Here is a 14,411-nt window from a genome sequence, read left to right on the forward strand (position 1 = left end):
CAGCCTGCACGTGGCAGCCTCGCTGCGGCCCTGGAAGCTCCCGGTCTCCACCCCCGCTACCACCCGACCTCTTCCCACCACCTCCCTCTCACCTACCCGCCAGCAGTGTCAGGCCAGCCCGTAGTGTTTTGGTCTTTTATTCACCGTCAGCAGAGTTAGAAAAATAAAACACAGGGAACGTCCCCACCCCAGGCTGCGGTGGCCTAGGGTCGCAGAGGAGACCAGCCCCTCCCGTCAAGGCACCAGTGGAGGAGAGGCGGGCGGGCGGGGGCACCCGTGCCCTGGGTCCCCTCCCAGAGGAGGCGGGTCAGCCTGAGCCCAGGACCCCTAGCGTCTCCACCTGGGGGGGTCGGGGAGGGGGCTCCAGGTCCCAAGGGCAGGGCCGGAGGGAGGTGGCTCCTCCCTCTTCATCGTCCAGGAATCCCGGATGAGCTGGGGCCTGGCCTCAGAGGTCAGTGCAGGTGACCGGGGTGAGGCCGTGGACGAGCAACGTGGGGCCCAGGTCGCGGCTCAGGGTCTCCAGCAGCGCCAGGTAGCGGGGGTAGCGGGTGGGGTCGGCAGGCGGCCGTGGCAGGTACAGGAAGGTGAGGGCCGTGGTGGGCCCCTCCTGGCCATCCCCGGCCTCGGGGCCCCCGGGGCCCCCGCCGGTGCCGCGCCCCTGCTGGGCCCGCACCAGGGCGTTGGCGCTGCGCGCCAGGGCCTCGGCCTCCGCCTCTCCTCGCCCGCCGTTCACGAAGTCCCCTTCTTCCTCTTCCTCTTGCTCCCGGGGCCCGGCGCCCTCGCCCCACACCACCTCGCGCACCTCGGCCCGGATCCGCAGTTGGCTCAGCAGGGCCCGGAGCCGCCCCTCGGCCGCCCCGGGCGCCTCGCCCGGCCCCAGGCACAGGAAGATGCGGAGCCGCGCGCTGTGCCAGGCGGGCACCATGCCCAGGATGGTTGCCATCTGCAGCAGGAAGAGGCCACAGACGTCCACGTAGCCGGGCCCACCCCGGGGCCGCAGCAGGTTGAGGGGCCACACGTCCACGTGGTGGGGCGGCGAGGGGCCCCGGGAGCCCCCGCTCAGCCGCTCCGGGGGCAGCGCCCCGCAGGCCCGGGCCAGAACCACGTTCTTGTTCATTTTGAGGGCGTCCGCCATGGTGGCCACGTAGTCCTGGGGGCTGAGCGCACGGGGGCTCCCGGGGGCCCGTGGCGGAGGGAACAGGGTGCTCAGGGCCGGGGAGCCGCCCTCGGGGGCGCCGGCCGCGGGCTCGGAGAAGGCTGGGTCCGTGAGGAAGTGGTCTTGCGGCGGTGCGTCGTCGTAGAAGCCCAGGACCAGCGTGTTGGGCTTCATGCCACCTGGGGGCGGACAGGGGAGGCAGGAAGGGCACGCGCCCACTCGCACACGCTGATGCACCGTGCGGCAGCCCCGGGCGCGCGGTTCCCACGGCATCGGGGCTGCCAGGCCGGCGTCGCTCACGGTGGCGTAATGACCTGAGTGTTCCTGAACACTTTCACATGCGTTTATTTGATTATCTCTGTGACTAATCTGCTCTTAAAACAAGCCAAGCGCACCTTAGGGCTCTTTGTAAGGAGTGAGCTCTCCCTGTCCCTGGAGAGTAGGATGCGCGCTGTAAGCCGCACCCCCTCCCCCCCCCAGAGGGAGGGAGGGGAGAGCTGGACCCCAGGGGCCAGGTACACACCTGCTCGGTCAGTCTCCAGGAAACAGCTAGCTCGGGCCCCACTGCGGGGAGGCCGGCCAGACCTGGCCATCTGAGGGGCCCCTTGCATGGACAGCACTTTGTACTTGACTCCCCCGGGCCCTGCAGCCATGCGATGAGGTAGGTACTGTTTATTCTACCAGGTTTTGTAGATAAGGAACCTGGGGCCACCACCAGTGAAGTCACCAGCCCGTAGGTACTGGGGCAAGCAGGTGAACCAAGCCCACCCACTCTGGGTGTGCGTCAGTCTCCTGTGTCCCAAGTCCCTGGCAACAACTCCTTGCTTTTAGCTTCTAAGCCATCAGGATGGAACCAGCTGCCTCTTGCCAGGCCGGCATCCCATATCGCACAGTGCCAATTTGAGTCCCGGCTGTTCGGCTTCCTACCCAGCTCCCTGCGAATGCGCCTGGGAAAGCAGCCACCCATGTGGGAGACCTGCGTGGAGTTCCAGGCTCCTGGCTTTGGCCTGGCCCAGTTCTAACCACTGCAGCCATTTGGGGGAGCGAATCAACGGATGAGAGCTCTCGCTATCTCTTTGTCTCTCAGGCTTTCAAATAAAATGAAAATAAATCAAGTAAAGATGTGCATGCCAGGAGGGCTTCCTTGGAGCTACCTGCCACAGCCTCTGTTTTCTTTCTTAAATATTTACTTGTTTGAAAGGCAGAGCAACAGGGAGAGACGGAAAGAACGGAATCTTTCATGCGCTGGTTCACTTCCCAAGTGGCCACCATGAGGGCGGCTGGGCCAGGTTGAGTCCAGGAGCCCAGACCCCATCCAGGTCTCGCACACAGGCGGCAGGAGCCCGGGCACCCGAGCCGTCAGCCGCTGTTCTCCCAGGAGCATAGGCAGCAGCTCGATCAAGAGTGGAGTGGCCGGGACTCGAACCAGCACTCAGATAAGGGCCGTCAGCAGATGCCAGAGTCTCACTGTGCCCCACGCACGGCCCGGGACGAAGGCCCGAAACAGACCATGTGGTGGTCTGTTTGCACAAAGGGCGGGGCGGGGCAAAGACCAAGCTCCAGGGGCTCCTCACCTTTCTCTCTCTCTCTCTCTCTCTCTCTCTCTCTCTGTCTCACACCCACACCCAGCATCCCGGCAGCCCCGCCCTGTGCGTTTTCCAGTGTTCTGATTTATGCTGAACAGGGCAATGTGCAACACTGCTGAACTTTACCCAGACTCTCAATGGGGAAGGGAGTGTGCACTCAGGTGGCAGGTCCCGGGATCCAGGGAGAAGGCGGGCGTGGACTTGGAGGAGCTCAGGGTACCGGCTGGGGCAGGAGCGCCAAGTCACGAAGCTGGAAACGCTCCCTAAGACCGGCGTCATGGGACTCCATGATGCCTGGGACCCTGGGCCTCCCGTGGGAGTGCCGGTTTGAGAGCCGCCTGCTCCTCTTCCAGTCCGGCATTGCTACTCACATGCCTGGGGAGGCAGCGGAAGATGGCCCAAGCGCTCGGGGAGACCCCGGGTGGAGTTCCAGACTCCTGGCTTCAGCCTGGCCCCGTCCCAGCTATTGTAGCTAGTGAACCAGAGATGGAAGATCTCTCTCTCTCTCTCTCTCTGTCGCTCCCCCTCCCTCCGTAACTCTGCCTTTCAAATAAATAAAGAATAAAGAAATAAATAAATAAAGGCTCCTCTCCAGCGAGGGCGTCAGCCGGTGCCCTCCAGCATCCTTTGCGGTGTCTGGGGCTGCGCTCGGCCACGCCCTACTGCTCACGCCCTTCAGGCCTGGCTGAAAGACCATCTCGCCACAAAACCTTGGCTGTCCACATCACTGCGTCGTGGTCTGGCTTTCTCTGAACGCTGGTGGTTGAGGGGGGCGGTCCTAGACTCAAACAATTCTCCCACTGTGCCCGGGAAGACCAGCAGGGAACACAGAGCTAAAAGGTACATGCGTTTTGGCCCCGAAATCGGACATCTTTGGTTCTCATGACGTGCCTTTTCTGTGAGCTTTCTGAAGATTCCTCCGTATGCATGGACTTCAAAGGTTTTCGGCACCGAAACCTATCTGCCCATGCGGCCTCCACAACCTTTTGAAGGACCCTGCATACTCTTCAAAACCTCTGCTCCAATTTTTGGTCCAGAGAAAAAGAAGCGGGGCTGGCACGGTGGCGCAGTCGGTTAAGCCTCCGCCTGCAATGCCAGCATCCCATAGGGGCACCAGTTCAAGTCCCGGCTGCTCCACTTCCGATCCAGCTCCCTGCTAAGGCGCCTGGGAAAGCAGCAGAGGGTGGCCCAAGTGCTTGGGCCCCTGCATGTAAGTGGGAGGCCTGGAAAGAGCTCCTGGCTCCTGGCTTCGGCCTGGCCCAGCCCCAGCCATTGAGGTCATTTGAGTGAATCAGTGTAGGGAAGATACACGTCTCTCTCTCTCTCTCTCTCTCTCTAACTCTGCCTTTCAAATAACTAACTAAACAAATCATTAAAAAACAAGAAGGAGAGGGGTGGGCACTTGGTGTGGCTCGGAGCCCGAGCTCAGTCCCAGCTCCCTACGAACACACACCCTGGAAGGCAGCAGTCGGGGCCCAGGTACTCGGCTTTCCTGCCACCCACGGGAGACACAGCTGGAGCTCCAGGCTCCTGGCTTCTGCCTGTCCCAGCCCTGACTATTGGTGACACTAGGGAAGTGACCCAGTGGATGGGACATCTCTGTGTCTGTCTGTATGTCTCTCTGTGTCTCTGCTTGCCTTTCACATAAATCGGAAACAAGTAAAAATTATTGACGAAGGAGAAAGCCGCCACAGTGCGGCTTCCACATCTCCTATCCGCCCCTATCGCCCGCTGCCTGCGGCTGTTATCTCCGCGCCTCCTCCCAGCTCGGGGAGCTCGTTCTGTGCAACTGCCTGTGGTTTCCCCCGGGGAGGAAGCGGGCAGAGATTTCACAGGGCCGCGGAGGGCACAGCAGAAAGAACGCAGCTCACCGAGGCCCGAGATCCGCAGCAGGTGCTGAGCCCCCTGGCGCACGGAGGGCGAGAGGGTCAGGTCCACGAAGGCCTTCACCTGGGCCCGGTCCACCAGGCTCAGCCACGCCCCATACTGTGGCTGCACAGGGTCCGAGGGCAGGGAATCTGCAGGGGAGGGGAGCAAGTCACGTTCATTTGCTCCGGGTCTCCTGGTGTCTGAATCCCACCCGGCACCGGGCACAGGGAAGAAGCCCGGGGCGCCCGAGACAGACGGGACAGGGAGGATGGCAGCCGGCGGGGCGGGGACAACTCACCCAGGTCCCCCCAAGGTCACGTGGCCCAGCACGTACAGCCCCCCTTTCTTGAGCTGGTTGGCCAACCGCAGCAAGGGCAGGGCGCCCCGGGGGTTCCCCACCAGGAGCAGCAGCTGGGGCCGCCAGAACTTCACGTGGTCCTTCCGGACGTCCAGCCGGAGCAGGTACTTACGCACCTGGGGGCCGGGACAAGGGTGGGGGGCGGGGGGGGGCTCAAGCGGCAGCCCCCTTCGGCCCCCCTCTTGGACAGACGCCCATCTGGCCCCATCCTGGTGGGGGCTCCCCCGGACCACCTGCTGCCGGCAGCCCTCACCTGGTGGAAGAGCAGGGCCTGGCTGACGTAGCCCCAGCTGCTGGGGCCTCCTCGGGCGGTGAGCAGGGCGCAGAGCAGGCCCATGAGCAGCAGGGAGCCGCCGGCCGCCCCGGGGCTGATAAGGAACATCATGAGCAGGCAGGAGGCCACGCCCAGCAGGCAGGTGTGCCAGGAGAACAGGCTGAAGGTGGGGCTGGGGTCCGGAGAAGGCAGGGAGCTCAGGGCCGGCCCCCACTGTCCCCCGACCCCGCCCCGCTCCGGGGCCGGACCATCCTCCTCCCCTTAGCCTCTCACCGGAAGTTGGGGGCCGAGGCCCACTCCAGGCTCAGGCAAGACAGGTCCACCGCGGCGTAGGCCACCAGGTAGAAGACCGTGACAACGGCGGCCAGCGTGTTCAGCTTCCCAGCCAGGAGCACCAGCTGGGCGGGGAGCGAGGGTAGCCATCAGAGCGCTGGTGCACCCCAACGCGTGCCGCTGGCCACCCCAGAAAACGCCAACGCCGCCTCCTTTGCACCGTGGGGTAGGGGCACGGCAGCTGGGAGTGGAAGGCCTACCTGCACTAGGCCCCAGGAGTAGAGGACGGCCCCCCAGGGGTTCCCCCCGCGGGTCACAACCTTGGCCGGGGCCAGGATGGCTCCTGTGAAGACAGATCGGCGGCGGGCACGTGAGCCTGGGCCCCACCGGCCCCGGCGGACACGGGAGGCTGCGCGTGCTCAGGGCCCGGCTCACCGAAGAGGTCGTCCTGGGCCAGGGCATGCAGGATGCGGGAGGCGCCGATGAGCGAGCTCATGGAGGCCGAGAGCGACGTGGCATAGATGCCGATCAGCACCAGTGGGGGCCAGAGGCTGATGGCACGGAAGAAGCCGTAGTCCTCCTGCAGCAGCGTCCTGGGGGTAGGGGGCGCAGCCGGCACAGCCCTGACCTCCGGGACGAGAGCCGGCCCGGGGCCAGCCCTGGCTTTCCCTGCCTCGGCCCATGTGCAAGAGGCCGGGTGTTTGTACAAATGGCCCAGCCCCCAGCCCAGCGCTCACAGCAGGCCCGGGTGCCTGGCGGCTGCATCCCCTTCCCACGGGAACAAACCATCCCCGCGTCCCCTCGCCCCAGCAGCCAGGGTACCCACGGGCTCACCTGTCGCAGGTGAAGCTGGAGAGGAAGAAGAGCAGGACGTAGATGAAGAAGGTGTAGGTCACGGCCACGATCGTGCCGAGGGGAATGGCCCGGCTGGGCTCCTTCAGCTCGCCTGGAGGGCAGGGGGCAGAGGGAGGGAGCTCAGCCATCCGGCCAGCCCGCGAGGCCGGTCCCCGGCAGCAGGCGGGCAGGGGCTCTCACCTGACATGTTGGCCCCCGCCATGATGCCCGTGCAGCCATTGAAGAGGACGGCAAAGACGCTGGCGAACGTCATCATGGCCCCTGTGGTGTAGTCCTCGGCGTAGCCGGCTGAGGGGCACGGGGCGTCAGCTCCCCACACCCCACAGTGCCCCCTACCCCGCTGCCCCTCCATGCCCACACCAAGACCCCAGTCCAGACCCCTTCGCTGGCCCTGCTGGCTGGACTCATGGTCTCCCTCCCTCTCTGGTCTCCTCTTGCCCCTCGCGGCCATCTCTCCCTGCCCCCCCCGACTCCTGGGGTGCCCCTTAGAGCAGCTCCAGGGCTCCCCATGCAGGGACCGCCTGGTGCTCTCTGCCCCCTGGGTGGGTCTACAGGGCACTGTGCTGCTCCCTGGTCCAGCCGTCCTGAGCGCCCCACACCTGCTCTATCTCTGGGGGTTCCGAGGGCCCAGCCCCCACCCCAGGGGGGACACCCAGCCAGGGACGCCCCGCTCACCACCCAGGTTCTCCTTCAGGGTACTGCTGTTGAAGCCAGTGAAGTGGCCGACCTTGGGCGGCAGGGAGGAGCCGTTGGGGCCCGGGCGTGGGGTCAAGGGGATGTCCCTGGGCCCCACGGCCACAAAGCTGACCAGCACAGAGGCCAAGGAGCCGGAGACCAGCAGGAAGGTAAGGAAGGAGGCTCGGGCGTAGAGGCCAGCGCCCAGCGTGCAGACCCCACCCACGAGGCCCAGCAGCAGGGAGCCGTAGAGGAGGTTCCAGCCATAGCCCTGTGGCAGCACCCGGAGCCCACCGGGGCCTGTGGCATCTGCAGATGGGAGAGGGACAGTTAGAAGGCCTGGCCCTAAAGAGGAGCCCAGCCCCGACGAGCACCCAAGGCAGGACCTCTGCCCACCGACGGCCAGAGAGACCCCTCCCCCAGCTCTTCCCCAGCACTGTCAGCTCTAGCCAAGACGGCCAGGAGGTTCCCTGTGGCAAGGGCCAGCTCTGGGACGCCTCCATCCCCCGCACGCGTAGCGGCTGCAGACTGCCAAGGTCAGGCTGTTCCGATCCCACCGTCCCAGACCCCGCCACGCCACAGAGCTGCCCGCAGCAGGCTGGGGGGGGGGGGGGGGCACCGACCAGCCCCGAAGATGTCCAGCACGGACTCCACGAGCCCCAGCAGGCACACGGCACAGCCGCACACGTTGGCCAGGTAGAACATCAGGCCAATGCTGCCCCCGACCTCCGGGCCCAGCGTCCGGCTGATCATGACTAACGGTGGAAGCAAGGGATGAGCGTTAAGGGAAAAGAAACTGAAAGGGAGCCCAGGGAACGGGCCAGCTCGCTCCGGCCGCGCCCTGTCCCCCGAGCCCCCGAGTTCCAGCTCCCTCATCTGGGGAGTGAGGACCGCCTGACCGATGGCACTGCCCACTCAGACGACCAGGCTGGTCCCCCAGTGCACACCTCTCCCAGCAGCAAACCGGCCCAGACCCCCGCCCACTGCCCTTGGAGGATACAGTAGGCTCCGCCGCCCCGCACCGCGCCATTGGTGGCGATGGCGCAGACCGAGAGGACGGTGAGCGCCAGGATGAAGTAGGCAACGAGCAGCATGGCCAGGGCCTGCAGCAGCCCGGCGTGGCCCACCACGAACCCTGGGCAGGAGCAGAAAAACAGGTGAGACAGAGGGAACGCTCCCATGCCCACCCCGTCCCACCCGGCGCCAGCCCTCCAGGCCACAGCTACACGCGGGGGAATCCCCTCGGCAAGCCCCCCCACCCACCCACCCACCCACTTCCCCCAGGAAGTCCCACCCACCAAGGCCCACTCACCAATCCTCAGGAACACCACTATGCTGAACATGGACAGGACTGTGGGCACCACCACGCCCAGGAAGGTGGAGAGCTTCCGGGCAGACGCCCCTCCAGGGCCCCCCGCGCCACTGGCGGGGAAGGCAGCCCCCTCCTCCCCCAGGAGCCGGTAGGCCAGCAGAGGCGAGCTCTCGCTGGCCATGGCTGAGCGAAGGGGCCTGCAAAGGAGGCATAACGCTGCACGGGGAGCCCCCTCCCCAAGAAGACCCCCAACACACGCGCGCGCGCACTCACCCGCAGTCACACCGCTGCCCCTCGGACGTGGATACAGCGCACCTCGGCGCGGGCGTGGGGACCCCTCCCAGCCCCCCGGCCGCCCCTCCCGCACGACGCCAGGGTGACAGATGCGGCGGCTCCCCCAGCCCCCCCCCCGCCTTACCCGGAGGTGCAGGAGGAAGCAAGTCCCCCAAAAGGGAAGTGAGTTCCCGCCAGGCAGCCCGCCTCGCCCCCTGCCCCGCCGGCCGCCCCGGGCCACCGCCCACCGCCCACCGCCGGCGAGAAACCTCCAGACCCTCCAAAGCCCCGCCCTCCTGCCAGTGCCCCCCACCCTCCCATCCACACGGGGTCCCCCAGACGCCACCCCCGCCCCGATCGCCCCAACACAAACCCCGGCGGCTGCCGGGTCCTCCGAGCGCGGCCGCCCCCACCCCGCCGCTGCCTGTTGGCTCCCGCACCGGCCGCCGCGGCCCTCGGCGCCCCCCGCCGCAGCCCAGGAGCCCCCGCGGCTCGGGCCCACTCACCCCCCGGGGGAGCCCCGCGGGCACAGGGGTCCGCCTAGCGCCGAGGGGCGCGGGCGCCGGCACCGTCCGCCGCGGCTGCCGGGAAGCCAGGCCCCGAGCCTGCCCCGCCCACTGCCCGGCGCGCCATTGGCCCCCGGCGTCGGCCCCGCCCCGTGGGCGTGTCCAGGAAACGCCCCGCCCCGGCCGCCGCCGCCGCCGCCCGGGTCCCACGTGCGCGTGGCGGACCTGCGCGTTCTGTCCGGTGTGGGCCACGGGCCCCGGGGCGCTCGGCCCCTGCGGCCGGCGCGGGTTGGACGCCGCAGGCGCTCCCGGGAGACGCTGCCCCCATGAAAGGGGCGTGCGGGACGGCGGAAGGCGGCCTGGAGGTGGGCGGGGCCGCGGCACCTGCCTCAGGTACGTTTCCGGGACCTCGGGGCGGTGCTGATTGGCCCCTTCCGGAGCTCTGGTGCTGCCGGCTGTGAAAGCCTAGAGCGGCCGCAGAGCCCCGGCCTCACGCCGCGCCCCCAGCGCAGACCCTCTCCCGCCCCGGGGCCGGCCAGCCGCGTTCTCCTCTTCCGCCACGAGAGGGCGCCGTCGTCGCTGCCCGAGGTTGGCGAGCGCTGTCAGCCTCCTTGCACCCAGGCGCCGCGTTCTCCTCTTCCGCCACGAGAGGGCGCCGTCGTCACTGCCCGAGGTTGGCGAGCGCTGTCAGCCCCCTTGCGCCCCGCCGCCGCGTTCTCCTCTTCCGCCACGAGAGGGCGCCGTCGGCCGCTGCCCGAGGTTGGCGAGCGCTGTCAGCCTCCTTGCGCCCCGCCGCCGCGTTCTTCTCTTCCGCCACGAGAGGGCGCCGTGGGCCGCTGCCCGAGGTTGGCGAGCGCTGTCAGCCTCCTTGCGCCCCGCCGCCGCGTTCTTCTCTTCCGCCACGAGAGGGCGCCGTCGTCGCTGCCCGAGGTTGGCAAGCGCTGTCAGCCTCCTTGTGCCCCGCCACCGCGTTCTCTTCTGCCACGAGAGGGCGCCGTCGTCGCTGCCCGAGGTTGGCGAGCGCTGTCAGCCTCCTTGCACCCAGGCGCCGCGTTCTCCTCTTCCGCCACGAGAGGGCGCCGTCAGCCGCTGCCCGAGGTTGGCGAGCGCTGTCAGCCTCCTTGTGCCCCGCCGCCGCGTTCTTCTCTTCCGCCACGAGAGGGCGCCGTGGGCCGCTGCCCGAGGTTGGCGAGCGCTGTCAGCCTCCTTGTGCCCCGCCGCCGCGTTCTCCTCTTCCGCCACGAGAGGGCGCCGTCGGCCGCTGCCCGAGGTTGATGTGCCCGGTCCTCCCGCTTGCCCCCAGCCGCCGCGTTCTCCTCTTCCGCCACGAGAGGGCGCCGTCGTCGCTGCCCGAGGTTGGCGAGCGCTGTCAGCCTCCTTGTGCCCCGCCGCCGCGTTCTCCTCTTCGGCCACGAGAGGGCGCCGTCGTCACTGCCCGAGGTTGGCGAGCGCTGTCAGCCTCCTTGTGCCCCGCCGCCGCGTTCTCCTCTTCCGCCACGAGAGGGCGCCGTCGTCGCTGCCCGAGGTTGATGTGCCCGGTCCTCCCGCTTGCCCCCAGCCGCCGCGTTCTCCTCTTCCGCCACGAGAGGGCGCCGTGGGCCGCTGCCCGAGGTTGGCGAGCGCTGTCAGCCTCCTTGTGCTCCGCCGCCGCGTTCTCCTCTTCCGCCACGAGAGGGCGCCGTCGTCGCTGCCCGAGGTAGGCGAGCGCTGTCAGCCTCCTTGCGCCCCGCCGCCGCGTTCTCCCGCCACGAGAGGGCGCCGTCGGCCGCTGCCCGAGGTTGGCGAGCGCTGTCAGCCTCCTTGCGCCCCGCCGCCGCGTTCTCCTCTTCCGCCACGAGAGGGCGCCGTGGGCCGCTGCCCGAGGTTGGCGAGCGCTGTCAGCCTCCTTGTGCCCCGCCGCCGCGTTCTCCTCTTCCGCCACGAGAGGGCGCCGTCGGCCGCTGCCCGAGGTTGGCGAGCGCTGTCAGCCTCCTTGCACCCAGGCGCCGCGTTCTCCTCTTCCGCCACGAGAGGGCGCCGTCGTCGCTGCCCGAGGTTGGCATGCACGGTCAGCCCGGGTTTTGGCCTTTGTGGACTGTGGCGCCCTGGACACCCGCTGGAAGGCTGCTGTGAGAGACAGGGAGCGAGGCGGCGCTCGGGAACGGGGCGCAGGTGTCTGTGCAGCTCTGCACAGCTGCTCTGTGAGGTGGGCCTGCTGCTGTTCCAGGCGTGGAAACTGGACCTTGGCCGGTGATACAGGCCTTGCTCTCACACGGACCTCTGTTAAAAAGCCGTGTACTGGGGCCGGCGCCGTGGCGTAGCGGGCGAAGCTCCGGCCTGCAGCACTGGCACCCCGTGTGGGCGTCAGTTCCAGTGCCGGCTGCCCCACTTTGGACCCAGCCAGCTCCCTGCTGATGGCCCGGGTGCTGGGGCCCCTGCACCCGCGTGGGAGGCCTGGGTGGAGCTCCAGGCTCCTGGCTTCAGCCCGGCCCGGCCCTGGCTGTTGCAGCCATGTGGGGAGTGAACCAGCAGACGGAAGATTGTCTCTGTCTCTCCCTCTCTCTGTAACTCTTTCAAATAAATCTTTAAAGAAAAAAAAGGAGAGGCAGAGAGAACTCCCTTCCGCTGGTCCACTCCCCCAAATGCCTGTAACGCGCACGGCTGGGCCAGGCTCAAGTGGGGACAATTGGAGTCTTCCACGTCACATGGGTGGCAGGGACCCAACTTCTGGTTTTTGTTTTTGTTTTTTTTTTTTATGATTTATTTATTTATTTGAAAGGAAAAGTTTACAGAGATCTTCCGTCCGCTGGTTCACTCCCCAGGTGGTCGCAATGGCCACAACGGCGCTGATCCGAAGCCAGGAGCTTCTTCCGGGTCTTCCACTCGGGTGCAGGGGCCCAAGGACTTGGGCCACCATCTTCTGCTTTCCCAGGCCATAGCAGAGAGCTGGATCGGAAGTGGAGCAGCTGGGACTAGAACCAGTGTCCGTATGGGGTGCTGGCACTGCAGGCGGTGGCTTAACCCGCTACGCCACAGCACTGGCCCTGGGACCCAACTTGTTGAGCCCTCGTCTGCTGTTTTATGGGGGGCTGTGGAGTCTGGGGTGGAGCCAGGGCACGACCCCGGTGTTGAAGCAAGCACCCTGAGTGGCATCCTACGCCAGGCCTGCCGCCTGCCCCCGCGCTGTCCGTTGGGCCCCGTTCTGCCGCAGACCAGCCCGGGGTGGTCTCATGAGCAGCTGAATGTTGGCGTTTCCAGCGCCACCCTGGAATGTCCGTGGGTGCCACTCCAACCCCCTGGCCCGAGGGTGGCTTAACTCCGCCCCTGCGGAGCCCACAGCTGCACCCTGCCCGGACTCCCGAGGGCCAGCCTGGGACTCGTCCTCGGCGGTGCCACAGCCCCACCTCTCGGCTCACCAGGTAGATGTCTAAGGCCCCACCCTTGTTGAAACAGGAAGACCTTGCCGGCGCCACGGCACTCTGGGTTCTAGTCCCAGTTGGGGCGCCGGATTCTGTCCCGGTTGCCCCTCTTCCAGGCCAGCTCTCTGCTGTGGCCCGGGAGTGCAGTGGAAGATGGCCCAAGTGCTTGGGCCCTGCACCCCATGGGAGACCAGGATAGGCACCTGGCTCCTGCCATCGGATCAGCAGGGTGTGCCAGCCGCAGCGGCCACTGGGGGTGAACCAATGGAAAAGGGAGACCTTTCTCTCTGTCTCTCTGAACTCACTTCCACACTCAGCAGACAGCTGGGTGTTTAGAGCCACAGGGATTTGGGGAGCGGGGAGCGCCCTGTGCGTGCATTCTGGTGCCCCCACACACACACACCACTGCCCCGAGCTGCTGGCCCCTCCCATGGGTCACCGCCGACCCCTGCCCACGGCTGCCGCGGCCTGGGAGAAAGGGCAGCTGGGGCCAGGAGGGAGGGGGCGTCACGCTGTGTACACGGTGTATGGTTGGGAGGAGGCGGGTGGCCGGAGAGCCTCTGGGAGAACGTCTTGGGGGCAGCGCAGAGGCCTGGGGAAGGTAGGGAAGCCAGGCCTCGGGGTGTCGGGGCGCCAGGTGGAAGGAGAGGCCTATCACGTGGGTGAGCTGTGGCCGAGGCCTGGGCCGGCGGCGAGGGGCAGCTGTAGGAAGCAGAGTTAGGGTTACGTGGGGACGCTGGTGGCCAGGCAGTCACTGGCTTTGAAGACCGAGCCGAGGAGCTGGGGTTTGGTGAGGCCCCCGGGTCTCAGAGTGGGCGGGGCGGGGAGGGCCTGAGCCACGGTTCTCGGTGCCCGGTGCCGGCCACAGCGCACTTATCTACTCCATGGATGGTCGCTTAACGTTCATGGCCACATCCATCAGACAATTTAAGAATGGCATTGACTTTAAAAAAAGAAAAAGGTTTTCATTTTTTAAAGATTTATTTTATTTATTTGAAAGACAGAGTTATAGAGAGAGGTAGAGAGAAAGAGAGGTCTTCCATCCACTGGCTCACTCCCCAATCGGCCACAATGGCCGGAGCTGCACCGATCCGAAGCCAGGAGCTTCTTCTGGGTCTCCCGTGTGGGTGCAGGGGCCCAAGCACTTGGGCCATCTTCTTCTGCTCTCCCAGGCCACAGCAGAGAGCTGGATCGGAAGAGGAGCAGCTGGGACTAGAACTGGCATCCATATGGGATGTCAGCACTTCAGGCCAGGTTGTTAACCCAGTGTGCCACAGCGCTGGCCCCAAGAAAAAGTATTTCAAATAAAAAAATTTTTTTAAAGATTTATTTATTTGAAAGGCAGAGTTAAAGAGAGGGAGAGAGAGAGAGAGGTCTTCCATCCGCTGGTTCACTCCCCAAATTGCTGCAACGGCCAGAGCTGTGCCGATCCACAGCCAGGAACTTCTGGATCTCCCACGCGGGTACAGGGCTCCAAGCACTTAAGCCATCTTCTGCTGCCTTCCCAGGCCATAGCAGAGAGCTGGATTGGAAGTGGAGCAGCCAGGACTCGAACCTGCGCCCACATGGGATGCCGGCACTGCAGGCGGCGGCCCCCAGTTACAGTTTTTTCAAGAAGGAAAATCGCTGAGAGGAGGCGTCGCGGGCAGCCCGATGTGGTCTGCGTCACCACGGAGCGTCTCTCTCAGCCGAGCCGGCCAGAAGCGGGGGGGGGGGGGGGGGGGGGGCGCCTCACAGGGCTGGTGTCTGCTCCAGGACAAGGCTTGGGGACATTTGTCCCCAGCGGTCCTCACCCCGCTGGGCCCCAATCCATCGATTCTCTCCTCTGTGCACTGTCCCTCGCCCTCCCCACTTCCTTCTTACTCCGCTTAGATGC

General features: G+C 66.4%; 1 protein-coding gene across 1 annotated transcript; it reads right to left on the reverse strand.

Annotated features, from left to right (window-relative positions):
* Positions 1 to 121: 121 nt before the first annotated feature.
* On the reverse strand, positions 122 to 9,217 carry SLC12A9 (solute carrier family 12 member 9). The gene is given in 15 exon segments (XM_062180184.1): positions 122 to 1,335; positions 4,614 to 4,760; positions 4,910 to 4,919; positions 4,921 to 5,085; positions 5,223 to 5,415; positions 5,517 to 5,641; positions 5,777 to 5,859; positions 5,952 to 6,109; positions 6,351 to 6,462; positions 6,552 to 6,659; positions 7,047 to 7,355; positions 7,670 to 7,801; positions 8,047 to 8,181; positions 8,359 to 8,555; positions 9,138 to 9,217. Coding segments are annotated over 14 exon segments (2,748 nt in total). The 5' UTR covers positions 8,540 to 8,555; positions 9,138 to 9,217; the 3' UTR covers positions 122 to 445.
* Positions 9,218 to 14,411: the final 5,194 nt, after the last annotated feature.

This window comes from Lepus europaeus, chromosome 21 (genome assembly GCF_033115175.1).
Source record: "Lepus europaeus isolate LE1 chromosome 21, mLepTim1.pri, whole genome shotgun sequence".
In the NCBI taxonomy this organism is placed as follows: Eukaryota; Metazoa; Chordata; class Mammalia; order Lagomorpha; family Leporidae; genus Lepus; species Lepus europaeus.